Raw genomic sequence first — 17,921 nt, 5'->3', positions numbered from 1 at the left:
CCCACCCCGCTCCCCCTCGGCTGCTGTGGCTCGGGCCGTACCCGGTGCTGGGGGGGCTCCGGCCCCGGCGGCGTTGCTTCGGTGGCATGGGACCGTGCTGCTCCGCAGGGCCAGCCGTGGCTCACGGGGGGAGCGGGAGATGTGCCGAGCTGGGAGGAAGGTCCAGCTCTGTAGGGCGAGTTGTTTGGGATGGCGGAGGTCAGGGGAGGTGTCTCCTCCGTGGAGATACTGGTGGCAGCTGGAGAAGGTGTGGTGTGAGCAGGGAGCACAGCTGGCAGGGCTTGCAGGCAAACACCTCGAAACGGCACATTTCCCCCCATTTTCCTGGCTGGGACCAGCCCAGGCAGCTCTGGCTTCTCAGTCCTCCTGCAAAGACTGTGATGGAGGGTGATGCTCACTGCTGATGTGATGAGATTGGGGAGGTACCGGAGGAACCTCTTTAGAGCTTGCTCTTCTCAGTGTCTTCTTGGCTGTCGGAAGTGCTCAAGGTACCTCTGGGCAAAGGCGTGTTGTTTTCTGAAACCCTCCAGCTCGAGGCACAGGGCTGTGGGCAGGAGGCTTTCGCTCTGCTGGGGCATCCCCAGGCACGAGGTCGTTGCTGCGCTGGGTGTATCCAGACAGCCTGGATACAGCTGCTTCCCAAAATCACAGCTTGGGTAAGGCGGGAGGTGCATGTCTTCTCAGAGGTTGTGCTTGTGGCGAGCTGAAGGCGTCCGTAGTGCTGTCAGCTGCTCTGGGTACGTTGGTCCCACACCCACCAGTGCTGCTAAAGGCTCTGGGTGCCCCACGTTGAAGCTGCGTGGTGCACTGCAGCGTTTCGGGGGCACACACGTGGAAGATGCGCACTGAGGACGTCCTGACGATCCACCGCTCTGGTGGAGCCTGGTCTGAGTGGGGAGAGCCTGGCAGGAGCAGGGACAGCCAGCCCCACTGGTCACCACGTCCTACGACCTGCAGTATGGTGAGAAGTGCTGCACCATGCCTTGGGCACGCGCTCAAAGCCCCAGTCCCAGCCATGGACATGACTGCATAGACCCGGAGGATTCTGCCCCAGAAGGCGGTGGCTTTGTGCTCCTCGCTGCAGAAGCCGTTAAAGGCTGGAAACCCTTTAGGTCCCCAGGGAACAACCTTTAGCAATGGCCAAGGGGCGCTGGAGGAGGGGGAGGACCTCATATGGCTGAATTTGCAAACCCAGCAGCATCTCTGGTGCTTCCTGGTGCAGAGCACATCACTTCCCAGGGACAGCAGCACAGCACCCCGGGCACCCACCCGCCGTGGTGGCCTGAGCAAGGGGCGAGGGAAAGGCAGGACCGGTGGTGGGACATGGGGACACCTCAGGAAAGAGCGCTGCAGGGCAGGTGCTCCAGGCAAACCCACCGTTAGGGTTTCCTCTTCTCTTCTTGCTCTGCCTGCTTCCAGCTACGCCTTGCAAACAGCCCTGCGGCCGTGCGAGCAGGCTCCTGGCACCGTCCCGGGGCTGCCACGTCCCCGAGGGCTCGGTCACCCCCACCGCAAAGCACCCTCGGTTCTGGTCCAAGCTGGAGCTGAACGGGGGAACCGCAGCACTTCCCAGCCCCCTGCCCCTCCTCTTACCTCCCCAGCTCCCTCCTTCCCCCCAGCACGCGAGGACTCCTTCTAATAAAACCCTTTCTCCCGGCTGTCTTAAAGCCTGGTGGTGACTCCCTGATTTTGAGGGACTTGAAGACATCGCCCAAGGAGAACTGTGTGCAGTCAGAGACCGAATCCCTCCTGGAAAAGGAGAGGAGGCCGAGCCTGGAGGCCGACCCCACCTTACAACACTCGTCCCCGAAACAAGAGCCTCCCTCGCTGGGCCCGCGAGGGCCGTACTCTGCGTGGGGTTTCATTCGGTCTCGCCCCGGGGGCAGCTTCCACAGCCTCCGCAGGGTCTCCTCCTTGGACAACTTTGAGGCTGCGAGGTCTGAGTTCCAGAGAAAATTCAGGGAAAGGAGGGCAAACTCAGGTAGGGGAAAAACCCCGGAGTTTTCGGTCCTACTGCGGGAGCGACGGCCCCAGGGGCCACCGGCACGTCTCGGGGGGGGGAGGTCTCTTACCTTGCACTGCTTTTTCCTCTGCAAAGCGGAGATAAAGCGGGGTCTCCTCCCTCAAACCCACTGGTCTCGGCGTGCTTCCCTGCGTAGGCAGGTCCTGCTCTTGGGTAGAGCATCGGTGGCGTCACGTGTGGGTCGTGAGACCGCGTGAGGTTGCGTTTGGCTGCCTCGGGTGAGAGGCGTCTCGATGCCGTCCCACCACGCCAGGAGGGAGGGAAGGGGTCAGCAGGCAGCGCGATGCCCCCGTGAGCGATGTCCCCACGTTGAAGGTGGAGGGGACAGCGGCCAGGCCGCCTCTGTAGGGTGGGAGGAAACGCGCCTCCACCCTGGTGTTCACGTTCAGGCCTCTTGTTCTTGTAGAGACGTGACAATAAATAAGATGGAGGTCAGGCAAGGGAAGCTCCAACAATTGGGGATGGGGAGAGATCAGCATGCGGTGTTTGGCTTGAGAAAACGGGGTGGGGGATCGTGGTCCTCAAATAGTCACAAGTTACGGACCTCAGGAGGGGACACGGCACAGTGGGAGGGAAGGGGCTGAGCGGGCAGGAGAAGGGTGGCAGCAGGAGGGCACCTTCACGGGGTCTTCGGCACCTCCTGCCCATGACACCTCTTGGGGTGATGTCAGAATGTGAGGGCTAGAAGGGGTAATAAACTGAAAAAATAACCCAGCCGTGCCCGTAGGAGATAGAGGGGGTGGGACACACTGGTTGCGGTGCTTGGGGATGTTCCTGAACCCCCTGGTGTGGGCACGAGCACCTCTGTGGGCACACATTGCCATGAGCCAGCCCAAGCTGGTGCCTCTGGAACTTCTTCCCTGCTCCTGCACCAGGGTGAGGCAGGGAGGAAAACCAGGTGGGATCCAGCCCCCGCAGCACTGTGACCCCAACCCCGCTACAGCTCTTCTTCGGGAGAATTGAGGGTGGAGGATATGTCTGGGTGGGGACATTGCCCATCTCCTTGGCTCACTTTGGTGGCCACGAGCCAAGGCGAGGAACTGAGGAGCTGTGTTGGTCATGCTGGAGTATGCAAGGGTGGAGGAGGCCCACCTTCCCCTTCTGCTTTCATATCAGCTCCTGACATCCCTCCCTGGTGGGTCTCGTTGGGACCGGTCCCTAACCCACCACAATCTTCAGGGATAGCACAGCACGTTGGGTGCCTCTGTATTTTGGCATCCCATCCGAGCCCCCCTGAAGGAGGTTTAATGGTGAGAAGATGGGTGATGTGCCTGAAAAGCAGCCCCCCTCGGGTGTCTTGGGTTGGGCATCCCATGTCAGAAGCCACCCTGAAGAAGCCAAGCCTTTATGGCCTGGTCAGTGCCTTCTGGTGGCACCCTGTGGTGGTCCTGCACCAAGGTTAGAGCTCTGCAAATCAGCTCCTGCTCTCGCCACCCTCCTCAACGCTCCTCTCCATCCTGTTTCAGAGGCTTCCCACGTCAAACCCAACCCCCCGAACTCCACCTCAGACTCGGACCTGATGAAGTACCGGACCATCAGCCAGATCCCCCAGTTCACGCTCAACTTCGTGGAGTTCAACCTGGAGAAGCACCGCTCGGGCTCCACCACCGAGATCGAGATAATCGCGCCCCACAAGGTGATGGAGCGCACGCAGAATGTCACCGAGAAGGTCACGCAGGTACGTGGGCGCTGAGGCAGTGGTGGCATGGTGGCACTGCCACCAGGATGTGGTCACGGCCATTCCTGTGGCTTTGGGAGGAGAGGGCAGCGATACCTGGAGTTTCCACCCTGGGCAATGCCAGCATCTCAGCATTTGATTTTCATCTTTTCCTCTGAATGTTTGATACACTTACTTTTTTTTTTCTTGAATCATTTTTTTATGGGTAATTTGTGTCCAGGGGGACATGGGCATTAACTGCTGGTGGTGTGGCGATGGCCATGAAGGGGACACGCGTGTGCCTGCATGTGCCTGTGGTTCCTTTGCAGGGGAGGCTCTGGCTGTCCCCAGGGCACCGGTGGCCCTCGTGTGCTCAGCTGGGGACCCCACGGATCCCCTGGGAGACAGCAGGTGGCACTGCGCTGTCACCGAACTGGACACTCGTGGCACTGCGCTGTCACCAACACGTGTGACGCTGCGCTGTCACTGCAGGGGACACGCATGACACTGCGCTGTCACCGTGGCGAACACACATGGCATCACCCTGTCACCACAGGGGACACGCGTGTCCCTGTACTGTCACCACAAGGCAAACGCATGGCACCGTCCTGTCCCCAGAGGGACCGAGTTCCCTGGTGGCCCTGGCCATGGGACGCGGTGGCACAGGTGTGAGGAGGAGGAGGACGCCAAGTGGCGAGGACCGACCCTGCTGTCACCTGCCCACGGTGCCTGTGCCCCGGGGGCAGAGGGGGGACATTGCCCACAGCTGCCTGCCCTCCTTCTATGCACAGGAAGGGAAATATTTTTAAATCCCCATTGGGAAATAATGACTTTGGGACAGCGAGTTAATTAAAAGGCCACGGGAGATGCCAAGGCACGGCGCGAGCAGGGAGAGGGGCGTTTCGGTGCACGTGGGGGGTGCTGCTGCGTCCCACAGCCCTGGTCAGGATCTGTTACCAGTGGGGAAACTGAGGCACGGGGGAGCCGTGATGTGCAAAAAACATCCAATACATCCCACCATTGCTAGGAGCAGCCGAGGGCAAATTTAACGAAAAAGCAGCCATCTGAGCCCAGAAAAGCCCCAGGGTTTGGCAGGTTGCTCCTTCAGAGCAGGACTTCCCTCCCAGGAGCTTGGTGCCAGGAAACTTTCCAGCTCGTGTCCTCTGTGCGGGGTGGACGGGCTCTCCCCAAATAGCACGGGATGGTTTTTAGGTTTGTTCCCTGCTTTGGCTTGACCCCGTCAGCCCACACCCCTCTGATCTAGGGGACCAGCCCCGAATGCTGCAGCAGGACGGCGAGTGGCCTCCATGTCCCCATCCTGGGGGAAAACCCACATGCTGGGGACCACTGCGGTGCACTGGGGTGATTTTGGGCATGATGGCGATGCCGGGTCTCTGACTGGTGGTGGGGTGACGGGATCAGAGCTGATGGGTTTTGGCTACGGGCAGGCACGGGGCTCTGCGGTGCAGCCCCCAAAAAGGTCAACCTTCCCTTTGCCCATCTCCAGGCGGGATGGGATGGGATGGGATGGGATGGGATGGGATGGGATGGGATGGGATGGGATGGGATGGGATGGGACTGGACCGGATGGGACTGGACCGGATGGGACGGGACAGGCTTCTTCTCCCCATTGCATCTCCCTATGGCTTCAGGGACCCCAAGCATCCTGCCCATCCTCACCCCATGCCTCCCACCACGCCACAGCTCCTTGCTCCTGCCCACTAAATAATTCACAGCGAGGCAGAGACAGAGGCGAGGCATGGCTGACGGCATCTAAAAATACCGGCTGGCAGCAGGGAGAGGCAGGCAGCGGCTGCTCGGGGCGCTCTGGCACCGCAGCGAGCGGGCGGGACGGTCGGTCACAAGTGCAACGAGTGCGCCGGGCTCAGCCTGCTCAGGGGTGCTGCGGGGTCAGCACCACCAGCTTGGGGTCTTGTTTCGTGGGTGGCACCTCTCCAGGTCCCCATGGAAGGGGGAAGTTTGTGGAGGTGGTCGGGGGGTGATGGGGAAGAGGGGTGGGGGTGCTGAGCGGTGTCAGGATTTGCACCAGAGGATAAACAACAGAGAGGGGGGGAAAGGCCAGTGCCTGCCTGCTGCCAGCACCATGGGCCTGATCCTGCCCAGTCTCTTTGCTTGAGGTGTGTCCCCCTCCCCAGCTTGGTGTCCCCATCCCCCTGCATGGGGCAAAGAGAGAAGGAGGCAGAACATCTGCTCTGCCCTGAGCCCCATGGGGAGCAAGCAGTGGCCTGGGTCAGCCGGGGCCATCAGGGCCCCCCCCTCCATCACCCACAGCCCACACGCACCCTCCTCCCTCCTCCCCCTCCTCCTCCTCCCTCCCATGGCCGCCTCGCTCACCCAGCACCCAGCACCGGCACCCTGCACCCTGCACCATGAGCCTGCGGCTGCAGCTGAAGCCGGTAAGTGCAGGGGAAAGGGGACAGGGGAAGGCGCACCCGGTGGAGTCACCATGGGGGACACCCGGCACTGCCACCCTTGCAGACTCCTGGAGCCACCCAGGCCAACGATGGGTGCCGCCCGCATCCCTTGGGGCCAAGGCTGAAGGCATTCCCTACCTCTGGGTTGCTATAGATGCTCATTTGGACGTTGTTTCTTTTCCTTTTTCTGCCTCAAATCTTTGTGGTTGTCCTTTTTTTGTTAATCCCTGCCTGGAAACCAAGGGGGCTCAACCCACTCTTGCTCCAGCCGCAGGAGCCAGGTGCCAGGAGCAGGGGTGCACAGCAGGCATCTGAGCACAGGGAACAACATTTGAGGTGCTCAAATTTGGGACTGGCCTCGCCGAGCTGCTCCCAGCCAGGCAGGACAGGGCAATTTTGCTACAAGGGTGGCAGCATCGCCTGCTTTCCCAGACACAAAGCGTAGGAGCCCGTTTGGGGTCTGCAGGACACATCTTAGCTCGAGGACCAAAAATTTCAGCAGCATCACTTTGTCCCCGCGGGAACCGGTCCCCAAGCCCACCCAGTGCCTCATTTCCCTCCACAACGATTGCATTTCAGTCACTTTTTCCTATCCCTCCCTCTCCATCCACCGGCGACGTCGGCAGCTCCCGCAGCCCCATTGGTGCTTTCGTCCCCACGGGGGCCCCAGCATCGATCGGGTTTGATTAATCCACGCCGGGCTCCCGAATGCCCTTCGCAGCCGCATGCCTCCCGCCCGCCTGGCCGAGCGCGTGCGTGCCTGCGCGGGCGATGCCGTGGCCCCGGTCCTGCGCCCCCTGCACCGGTCGCTGCGTGGGCGCCTGGGGCTGGGGACCCCCATGGGGGACACCCGGACCTCGCCGCGGGTCAGCTGCCACCCAGGGCGCCGGGCAAGCCGCAGGCAGGTAGGAGCTGAGGACGTGGTGGGATGGGGCTGTGGGGCCGGATCTGTGCGGGGTCACAGCAGCAGGAGCCCTCGGGTAGCCCTTGAAGCCTTGAAGGAGATGGGCGCCAGTGCAGGAAGGATCCGGCCCTTCCTCCGGAGCTGTTGGCAGAGTCATGGTGGTGCCCATCACTGTGGCCTCAGGGTATACGGGGCTGCTGGTGGGATGTGGGATCTGCATGGGTCCTGCTCTCTCCTTGGGGACAGATATCACAGCCTGGCACCGAATCGCGCCCGTTTTGCTGGGGCCTCCGTGCGGGGATGCCCCTTGTTCTCCTCTATGGGTGGCACGGGTGGTGGGCACTGCGGGGACACCCAGGGGACAATGGAGTGGCAGGGGCAGGCAGGGAGGATCTGGCTGCCCCCAGCTGCAAATAACCCCCTTCATGCCACTGTCTCAGCATCCAAAGTAGGACAGCCCCAGCCCTCTCGGTCCCCAGAGCCTTGCTTCGTGTCCCCACGGTGGCTTCAGAGCTCACCAGGAGCTGGCGGTGGTCCTGGAGGGGGGAACTGGGACATGGGGGGACTCACCGGTGCTGTGGGATTGTGTCCCCAGGAGGAAAGACAAATCCAGGGCATGTGACAACGCGGCAGGCTGGCTGTGCATGTGAGATGGTGTGTGCCCCTTGGTGGTCACAGGCTGTCCCCTCCCTGAGGATGCTCAGATGGGAAATGGGCTTTGCCCGAGGCCAGGCTTTGCTGCGGGTGGCCCCGGCTGTCCCCTCTGTCCCAGGATAGCTGTCCCAGAGGGACATCGAGGGGAAGGTCCTGCTGTGACCAAGAAAGGCACCATGCAAGGCTTGCAGGATGTCTAACATGCCATCGCCCTTGGGGCCACAGCCACGGGACTGCATCTCCAGGCTTGTTGTCCCCTGTGGTGGGGACACCCAGCAGCTCCTGGGCTGGTAGCACAGAGCTGAGGGCACAAGGAGGCATGATAAGAGGCACTGTCCTCCCTGCCAGTGTGGGTCTCAAGGGTGTAAAGTGGATAAATGCCTGCCCCGAGGGTCCTTCAGCCATCAGAGCTGGCCAAGGAGCTGGGAAGACCTTGGTGCCAGCCACAGTGGTCACCTCACCTTGTGGCCTCCTGGACAGACACACATGAAGGCAACAGAAGTGAAATAGATGTAGAAACCCAACTGAATGCTCCCTGCTGCCCTACTGGGACAGACAGTAGCCTCTCACCTGGCTCCTGGCCTTGCCCAACCTCCCTCCTGGTCTCCATGTCCTTCTCATGCCCATCTCCTGGCAGGTGCTGTCCCTGGGGGCCGACGTCCTTCCTGAGTACAAGCTACAGGCACCGCGCATCCACCGATGGACCATCCTGCACTACAGTCCCTTCAAGGCCGTGTGGGACTGGCTCATCCTGCTGCTGGTCATCTACACGGCCGTCTTCACCCCCTACTCGGCCGCCTTTCTGCTCAACGAGGAGCAGGTGGAGGAGAAGCACTGGAACTGCAGTTACTCCTGCGACCCGCTCAACATCATCGACCTCATCGTGGACATCATGTTCATCGTGGACATTGTCATCAACTTCCGCACCACCTACGTCAACATCAACGACGAGGTGGTGAGCCACCCCGGCAAGATCGCCATCCACTACTTCAAGGGCTGGTTCCTCATCGACATGGTGGCCGCCATCCCCTTTGACCTGCTCATCTTCCGCTCCGGCTCTGACGAGGTCAGGAGAGGACTCGTGGAGGGATGGGGAGAGGGATTTAGGGGAGAGAACGAGAGGGGTATGGATGGGTTAATGCAAGCGGTGGGTGGCTAGGTCTGCGAGGAGTTGGTCAGAGGGTTGAGCAAGGATGTTATTACAGGTTTTTATTAAGCAGCTGGAACCTGGGGTTTTATTTGAAAAGGGTCAGGCAGCCACGCAGACCCTACTATAAGCTAAGATAATGTCCAACTGGACCTGCTCTCCTTGCAGGGCAGACAGCCCGAGGCTAACCCAGCACAGCAGGCTGGGAGCTCAGTTTAGGGACCGGCCTCACACATCAGCAAGGACGAATTTGGGCTTGCATTTCCAGCCAGACTCAAAATGTAGGCAGTGGGATGGGTCTGTTGTTATTGTACTACCTGGAGGCCCCACCATGGCTCAGAGCCCATGGGATGGGGTGAAAGGCAGTCGTTCTGGGATCTACGCGAGGTGAGGACCCATCAGGAAACACGAGATTGGCCTTGACTCCTCTCACTTGCTCGCCTGTAATCCCAGGGCTCCTTCCCTTCCCAGTCAGTGGAGGGAAGCCGTCCATTTTGTGGCATGATTCACCTAGCCTCTTTCAGGTGTCACCTCCAGGACAAGTGATTCATGCTCTAGAAGTGCCTTTTCAGCCTTCAGAGCTGGCATGGTTAGACTGGAGACATGCCTTTGGCCACATTTATCCCCTGCTTGTCCCTGAGCTGTCTCTGCTCTGCCCTGCAGACCACCACCCTCATCGGCCTCCTGAAGACCGCCCGGCTGCTGCGCCTGGTCCGCGTGGCCCGCAAGCTGGACCGCTACTCCGAGTACGGGGCGGCCGTGCTCTTCCTGCTCATGTGCACCTTCGCCCTCATCGCCCACTGGCTGGCCTGCATCTGGTACGCCATCGGCAACGTGGAGCGGCCCTACATGGAGCACAAGATCGGCTGGCTGGACAACCTGGGCGACCAGATCGGCAAACGCTACAACGACAGCGACCTCTCCTCCGGCCCGTCCATCAAGGATAAATACGTCACTGCCCTCTACTTCACCTTCAGCAGCCTCACCAGCGTGGGGTTCGGCAACGTCTCGCCCAACACCAACTCGGAGAAGATCTTCTCCATCTGTGTCATGCTCATCGGCTGTGAGTGCCTGGCCCTGGCCCTGCCCCGGAGGTTGGAGGGGTTGCTGTGGGGAGAAGCGGGGGGGACAGCCACCATGCTGTGGCACGTGGGGTTTTGGAGAGGATCTCCCTCCGTCTGTGCCTCTTCTGCACAGAGGATGAGGGGATAGAAATAGAGGATTTGGGAACCTGCTGGTTGCAGGTCCGTGGTGGTTGGATATGCATCTCCCCGTGGCCCCCTGAGTCGTGCCCTCTTGTTGCAGCTCTGATGTACGCCAGCATCTTCGGCAATGTCTCCGCCATCATCCAGCGGCTGTACTCGGGCACGGCCCGCTACCACACACAGATGCTGCGGGTGAAGGAGTTCATCCGCTTCCACCAGATCCCCAACCCCCTGCGCCAGCGCCTGGAGGAGTATTTCCAGCACGCCTGGTCCTACACCAACGGCATCGACATGAACGCGGTGAGTGCGGCGGGGGAGGCCCCCGATTCGTGCAGCACCTTGTCCTGAGGTCTGGGAGCCCACCCAAATGTGTCCACCCTTTTGACCAGGTTGGAGAGGAGGCAGGAGATTTGGGAGGCTGAAGAGAGTCTGTCAGCCCTCTTTCCCTATTTTTCCCCTTTCTCCTTCTCCCCCCTATCTATCCATACCTCCACATCTATCCAGCCATTCCAGGACCACGATAACATTTCTCCCTCCCCCAGCTATCCAGCCCTCCACATCTATCCGGCCGTTCCAGGCCCACGATAACATTTCTCGGCTGGAGGGCGGCTTTGGTGCCAGCGAGGAGCTCAGAGCCCCCGTCGGCGCCAAGCGCTTTCAGGACGGTGTCTGCTGGTGCCGCAGAGCCGGGATCGATCCAGCTCCTCTTCATGCTGCCGGTTGCTAAGCAAAGTGCATCCCGCTCTCGGCAGCAGGGAAAGGAGGGCATTTAAATAAACCTCAATCCATTTTAATTAGAGCCCAGAGAGGCAGCTGTTTGTTAGCAAAGGGGGGATCAATGGGGGAGCCACGCTGGAGAGGCGCCGGGGCTCCGAGCCTGGTGGGGTGGCTTGGATGGCACCAAGGCACCGTGGGGCACAGGGGGGGCTCAGCCTGGGGTGGTTTTGGGGTGGTCTCGGGGTGGCAGGACTTAACTAATGGCCATGGGGTCCTGTGCACAAACGTGCTGGCTCAGCCAGCTGCAAGGCAGAGAGGAATGAGAAGGGGCAAGGCAAGGAGAGAGGTGGCACCTGGTGCTCCCCAGCTTGCAGCCCTCGCCAGGCTGCTAACCTGCTCGTTCCCAGCTCATCCTCCCTTTTTTTTTTTCAAAGACTTGATCCTCCTCCATCCTTGAGCACTACCAGGGGACAGATTTGCATTAATTCAACAGCTGCTGCCTCAATAAACTGGGCAGCACTGGGAGCTTTGCTGCTGGGATAGCCTGAGGTTACCCCTCTCCCATGGAGGGAGCACCCTGAGCTGGACGTTGGTGGCAATAGCTGGAAGCGAAGCCACAGCACCCCGCAAAGCAGAGGGCCTGGCACAAATCCCCTGCGACGAGCTGAGTTTGGACGTGCCTCTGCTCACACCAGCTCCTGCTGGATGCTGCTAAGACACAATACACTCAGATCAATCATCCCACGTCCCGATCGAAGTGTCCGCCCCCGATTTCCCAGTAGGGAAACTAAGGCATCCTAACTAGGCATCCGAACTAAGGCATCCAGACTAGGCATCCGAAGCCCTCGGTGGCAGCGGCTTTCTCCGTGTCGCCAGTTTTACCTTGATTTCACCTTCAGGTTCAGCTTTTGTTCGAGGAGAGGTGTTTGCCATGGGTATATTTAGCTGTTGCTGCACACAACTGGCCTGTGCTGCTTCTTGGCGTTCAGGCAGGTGCTGTTTAATTAGGACAGCACCTCGTTACCAGTTTGCGCTCTCATTTAGCCAAGATTAGTGGGTGGAAAGATGAAAGGGGGATATGCCACCAGCGGGTATAAATAGATTAATTTGGTTATTATTATTATTTATTGCTCAGGAGTGCTTTCATCCCCAGCACAGGTGGTACAAGCCAGGGACAGCAGGCGTCCACCAAGGGAAGCTCAGAAGATGCCCCCAGCTTTGGGATTTGGCTTTTTGGGGGCTCCCCATTTGGCCACAACATGCAGCACCCCGGGGTGGGCAGGACCGTGGCCGTCCTTCCTGGGGACAGCGGTGTGAGGGCATCTCTCCCTCGCTCTCTGCAGGTGCTGAAGGGCTTCCCCGACTGCCTGCAGGCAGACATCTGCCTCCACCTCAACCGCACGCTGCTGCAGAACTGCAAGGCTTTCCGAGGGGCCAGCAAAGGCTGCCTGCGAGCCCTGGCCATGAAGTTCAAGACGACCCACGCGCCGCCCGGAGACACCCTGGTGCACTACGGGGACGTCCTCACCACGCTCTACTTCATCTCCCGGGGCTCCATTGAGATCCTCCGGGAAGACATTGTGGTGGCCATCCTAGGTGGAGAAGTCCTTCCTTCTGGGAGAGCGAGGGGCGCTGGGCAAGGGGTGAAGGGTGATGGGTGAAGGGCAATGGGCAATGGACAAGGAATGCTAGGTAAAGGGTGATGAGCGATGGACAAAGGGCGGCAGGTGAGGGGCAGAGGACTTCTCCAAGTCCTGGAGAAGGAAAATTTGATCCTCATCATCCGGCTGGTCACCATACCAGTGGACGTAGGATGGAGGATTGCCTGGAGATGACGGGGAGAGGCCCCAAAGGACTGAAGATAGATAGCAGGGCATGGTTCAGCAGTGCCCAGCTGTCACTGATGACCCACCGCCCTGGCTTGGTCTCCCCATCAGTGGTGGCTTTCATGGTGTAATCCCCACATCCACACTCAAGGTTGGGGTTTCTGGGCACCCCCTTCTCCCCAAGCCCCAAAGTGAGGTCTCCTGGTCCAGCAGAGCTGGAGTGGGCCCCCATCTCTCCCTAACAAGCTGTCTGTTGGCACAGGGAAGAACGACATCTTCGGGGAGCCCATCAGCCTCTATGCCCGCCCAGGGAAGTCCAATGCTGATGTGAGGGCCCTGACCTACTGCGACTTGCACAAGATCCAGCGGGAGGACCTGCTGGAGGTTCTGGACATGTACCCGGCCTTCTCCGACAACTTCTGGAGCAACTTAGAAATCACCTTCAACCTGCGAGATGTGAGTGCTAGGGTTGTCCCGGGGATGGGTCGGTCAGTGCCTTAAATTTGGCCAGTGGGAGGGCTGAAGCGAGGACATCAGGCTGTGCTCCTCGCTCAGTCTCTGAGCTCTCAGGCCAGCCCTTAGGGTCCCTTGAGCTCTGACACCAGCCCAGGAGTTGCTGTGTGGGATGGGGAAGTGAAGAAGAGCCAGAGGTGGCTGGAGACCAGCCCTAGAAGGATGGTGGTTGGGCGGTGGCACCTACGGATGGGACATGGCACCCATAGATGGGAAATAGCACCCATGGATGGGACATGGCGCCCATGGATGGACTGTGACACCCATGGATGAGACATGGTACCCATGGATGGGCCGCGGTACCCATGGGTGGGCCATGGCACCTTGTCCTGGTGACCAGCCCCTCTTGTCCCTTAGGCAGACAGCGTTCCCCGCACACCGCTCAGCGAGGAGTACGACTGCACCTACCGGCGGGTGCGCCGACGCAAGCACTCCCTTTGCCAGCCCAACAAGCCCGGTGAGTCCCCTGCCTCCCTCGCCGTGCCCCGGCCATTCCCAGCCCTGTGCCAGCTCCGCAGCCCGAAGCATTGGCAGAGCCAGGGAGCAGGATTTGCCATTCAATCGCTGCCCTGGCAGGCACCCCAAAGCGGTGCTTCTGTCCCAGTACACCCCCACACTGACACCCATGCTGCCTTCCCTTCTTCTCCTTAGGATGCCCCAGCCCTACAAGCACCCTAGAGGGGGTGGGGGCTGATTTTACCACCGTGCCACTCCCCGAATTAACCTGTTGTGCTGCCCCACAGACCCAGACACGGGCACCTCTGATGCTGAGCAGTATCACACCTACTCAGAGCTCACCAACCCGCAGGACCCGCTGAGTAAGGACCAGTGGGATGACCTGGGCAGCAGCACCACCCCCTGCTCCCAGACCAGCGACGACGAGGCCAAGCCCAGCAGCCCCACGAAAGCTGAGCCCTTCCCCGCATCCAAAAAGGATGATTTTGCTCTGCCCACGCTCAGCCTCATCACTGCCAACGTCAGCAGCACGGAGGTCGGCAAGCAGGCGGCGGAGAGCAGCCAGTCCTACACAGGTAGCCCATCTGCAGCTGGTAGGAGGGTGGAAGAAAGGATGCTAGGAGTAACGCCGGTGCCATGGGGTTTCTCCTAGCACCCAGGGACCCCTCTGGAGCTGTCCCAAAGGGCCAGATCTGTGCTGGGCCACACAGGAGGTAGCAGCTTCCATAAGTGTGGTGGGTGCCACTGTGGCGGACTGCCCATGAGCAACTTGGGTGCCAAGGGTGATGGATCCCCATAAGCACCTCAGCTGCCAGGGTGCTGGACTCTCCCTGAGCACCATATATGTCAGGGGGTGGCTTTCCGTGAGCACGTAGGGTGGTGGGTCTTGGAGCATCTCCATGCCAGGAAGCTGGGGAACACAAGTCAGAGGTGCTGAGGGGTCTCCTCTCCTTCCAGCCACCCCCCTGGATATCCCCAACATGTTCACCTTCTGGGAGGACCGAAGGCCGAACCACCACCCGGAGCCCCTGCAGCATGTCTCCCTGGTGCACAGCTCACGGGACATCCCCCTGCACAGCGACTACAGGCCAGGGCAGATTGAGTCCAGGCTGGAGCTCCTGCAGGCCCAGCTCAGCAGGTGGGCAGGGCACAGGGTTGGAGAGAACCTTGGGGGGAGAACTCTGGGCCATCACCTTCTCCTGCTCTCCAAGGGTGGCTGCACCAGGCTCCGTGTGCAGCAGATGCCACCTCCTGACCCCCTGGGACACTGCAGTCCTTGGGGAGGAGGTGGAGGTGATTTGTAAATGCAGCAGCTTCTCAAAGTGCAAGTCTCGGCCCTGGCTGCAGCCCAGCACCTCGTCTCTGCCATCCCATCACCACTGGCATCTGCTGCTCTGCCACTGCCTCCAGGCTTGATGCAACCACAGGCGTGAAAGCACGCCCAGGCTCACAGCCTGAGCCCTTTGCAGGCCTCCTCTTCCTCTTGCAAAGAGCTGCAAAATTCCTCTTGCTCAAGCCTCATGCACATCGTTGCCTTCTAAATAAGAAAAAGGACAAGATTTTTGAATAAAAAGGAAGAGACTGCACTGGAAACACGGGTTTAAAGGCCCCAGGCAGCACCTGCACGAGCAGCCAGCTCTCCCACTCACGGTGCTGCACGTGTTAATCTCACTTCACCCCAGTGCCCGTGCACATATTTCGGTGTCTCACCAAGGTGCCAGTCCCAGCAATGGGAGCCAGACCTCCCATCTGCTCTGATAGCACTACCAGGGCTATTGCCTGCAAGAAGAGCTGTGCCCACTGCTGCCAGAGCTGCTCGTTTCACCTAAGGTTAGGACAAGGCAGAAGGAAGGGGCTTATTCTGCTTTTCCTTTTCCTTCTATTACTCCGTTCAAAAAGGTTGGCACCAACCCATCTTGCTCCCATTTGTCAGCACAGGCAGCTGGCCTGCAGAATTGATCCGGGTTAAAACTAACCACTGCGTTTTTCCCCCCCTCCGGGGTAGTTTTAACTTTGCTCAGTTCCCTGCTCCAGATCCTGGTTTGGCTCCACAAAAAAATAAAACTAGGCGGGGGAAAATTGAGTGTGGCAGGAGAGAGGCGGCAGGACTGATCTCTCTGTGGCAGCACCGGTTTGAAGCTCTGCTAAAAATCTCCCCAAGCAGCACCAGGCAGAGCAGCATCACCCGCAGGCAGCCGAATCAGCACCTCCTCCCCGCCCATCCGCGGGTCCGGCTCTCACGGGGTGCAGCGGGACGCACTGCGCTAACGCTGGGCTGCTCTGTCCCCAGGCTGGAGTCCAGGATGTCGTCAGACATTAATATAATCCTCCAGCTCCTGCAGCGCCAGCTGTCCCAAGTGCCGCCCGCGTACAGCCCCATCTCGCCGTCCTCGCACAACCTGGCCATGTACGGCATCGTCCCGCGGAGCCTGGAGCCGCTCGCCCCCTGCGCACCCCTGGAGGATGAGGAGCAGACGGCCCTGGGGCAGGTAAGGCCACCCCGTCCTGGCTCAGCACCCACCGAGCTTCCTTCTGCCCCCAGATGAAGGGCCCCGGAGGGCCGGCAGTTCTCTCCAGCCTCCCTGCATGCAAAACACAGCTAAGTTTGTTGGGGTTCAGACAAAGCCCAGGAGCCATGAAACTGGAGAGGATCTACTTTGGGGATGCTTCTGCCACTGATTTGTGGGCACAGCGCTACCAGGTTTCCCAGTCAGTAGGGAATGGGGTGGGTTCCTCTCCTCCGAGGCTTCCCCAAGCCCAAAATAACATTTTTGGGGGGTTAAGGCCTGATGGGGTGAGGAGAAAGCATGCCTACTTTGTTTTGCTTTTGCCATAACCCACCTGGTTCCTCCTTTCCCACCAGAACCCGAGCTACACGGAGGTAGAAAAGTTCCACTTGAAATCCAGGGACTCCTTGTCGAGCGGGATGCACCTCGCCGTGGCATCCGATGAAACCATGACGGTCTACTCCAAACAGGAGCACCATTCCCCACCTCTCCCAAACCCAGAGCCTCCCCACCAAAGGGCACCAAATACCCAGGGACTCTTGCGGGGCTCTCGTTTCCCTTCCCTCCCTGAGCACTTGGAGGCATCTTCCGAGCACCAGGACATTCAGAGACACCTCTCCGACCCAGTGCTTCCTGGAAGTTAGAGATGTGGGGGCTGCGAAGCAAGTCAAGAGGAACCTCAACTGTGAGCTCAGTCAGTTGATGTTGATTTTGACTGCAGGGGTAAGACGGAGGACAATGCCGTTGGCTCAGGGGTATAATTTGTAGCTGTCTTCTGCCACCGTGAAAGGAAGAGTAGAGTGGCTGGCTTCCAAGATCAACGTTTTCCAGCGGTTTCCATAGAGTAGATTTCATTTGCACATTATAGTGAACCCAGAGCAGTTCTTTCTTACGGCCACCAACAGGCTGGCTAGGCCAAACAGCACCCACCGCCTCTTCCTTGCCAAGGCTTCCTCTCGAGAGCAGCACAAGCCGAGTGAGCCACAGCGACTGGAGGGGAGCAAATCCGTGGCTCTCAGCCGCGAGGGCGCTTTGCTGTCAGCTCTTCGGAGCCGGGACCATTGCGTTGGTACTGGGCTTGGCCCAGCGGAGCCTGTGGGCACCACAAAAAGGGGAGTCAACCAGAGGAGGAGGAGATCTCCACAGTGCGGTACCGGGGGGAGCTGCAGGTGGGAAGCCCAGGACAAGGACAGAGGACAGAAGCTATCCCTGTCCTACCTGATGGCCACCGAGACACTAAGAGCCAACAACCCCCGCCACTTCAGCATGCTTCAGCACGAGTCCTAGGGCACTGACTTCTCCAGCAAGGCCAACTGCGCCTTGCAAACCCCAACACGCGTCTCACAAATCCCTGTAGGAACCCAGCTGGTCACCGGCCTGGACATAAAGCACAAAACTCAAAAGCACAATCCCAGAAAGGCGAAAAGTCCCAGACACCTCATCTCCAGCCCTTCCTCCCAGCTTCTCTCTTTTGATAAAGGTTTGATAGATGCTTCCTCCTCCTCAGCCCTTTCCCTGGCAGACTCCCACAGCACCCCCCGTAGGAGAAGCCCACTTAGCACTGCCGCCTCGCTGTTCGGTTAGATGCTGTGACAGTCCTAGGCCGCCTGCTCAAGTAATGTATTGAGCTCCCTTTGAGAGTAGTAAAACTGTGAGCGTCTCTTTCTCTGGAGTTTTAGTGTACACTTTGCTAATAAAGATGTTTTTGGCACCTAACGTGGATTACAGCTGTGTTTGTTGGGAGTATATATAAATTCACTCCTGGCAGTACAGAGGAAGCTGCTGATCTGTAAAGATCCCTGGAAAGGTTGTGGTGAAATCACAAAGCTGTTCTTTTCCAGGGAGTGCAGGGCTGATGGACACCACTTGCAGACCCT

At 59.6% G+C, this 17,921-nt stretch overlaps 1 protein-coding gene across 2 annotated transcripts in view; it reads left to right on the top strand.

Annotated features, from left to right (window-relative positions):
* Window positions 1-17,760, top strand: part of KCNH6 (potassium voltage-gated channel subfamily H member 6) — a 31,615-nt gene extending 13,855 nt beyond the window's left edge. Inside the window, exons 5-16 of one of the 2 annotated variants that reach the window (XM_083809097.1) lie at window positions 1,669-1,981; window positions 3,490-3,701; window positions 8,311-8,739; window positions 9,484-9,883; window positions 10,126-10,325; window positions 12,086-12,338; window positions 12,831-13,024; window positions 13,439-13,538; window positions 13,825-14,112; window positions 14,495-14,675; window positions 15,828-16,026; window positions 16,401-17,760. In XM_083809097.1, the coding sequence (XP_083665223.1) occupies window positions 1,669-1,981; window positions 3,490-3,701; window positions 8,311-8,739; window positions 9,484-9,883; window positions 10,126-10,325; window positions 12,086-12,338; window positions 12,831-13,024; window positions 13,439-13,538; window positions 13,825-14,112; window positions 14,495-14,675; window positions 15,828-16,026; window positions 16,401-16,688 (3,057 nt within the window). In that variant the 3' untranslated portion in view covers window positions 16,689-17,760. The remainder of the gene's footprint in view (window positions 1-1,668; window positions 1,982-3,489; window positions 3,702-8,310; window positions 8,740-9,483; window positions 9,884-10,125; window positions 10,326-12,085; window positions 12,339-12,830; window positions 13,025-13,438; window positions 13,539-13,824; window positions 14,113-14,494; window positions 14,676-15,827; window positions 16,027-16,400) is intronic. The other variant, XM_083809098.1, reaches the window with a different exon arrangement.
* Window positions 17,761-17,921: the final 161 nt, after the last annotated feature.

Source organism: Anser anser, assembly GCF_964211835.1.
Source record: "Anser anser genome assembly, chromosome: 23".
NCBI classification, from domain to species: domain Eukaryota; kingdom Metazoa; phylum Chordata; class Aves; order Anseriformes; family Anatidae; genus Anser; species Anser anser.
Note: the sequence above shows the minus strand (reverse complement) of the source record. Positions and strands in the feature narration are given on the sequence as shown.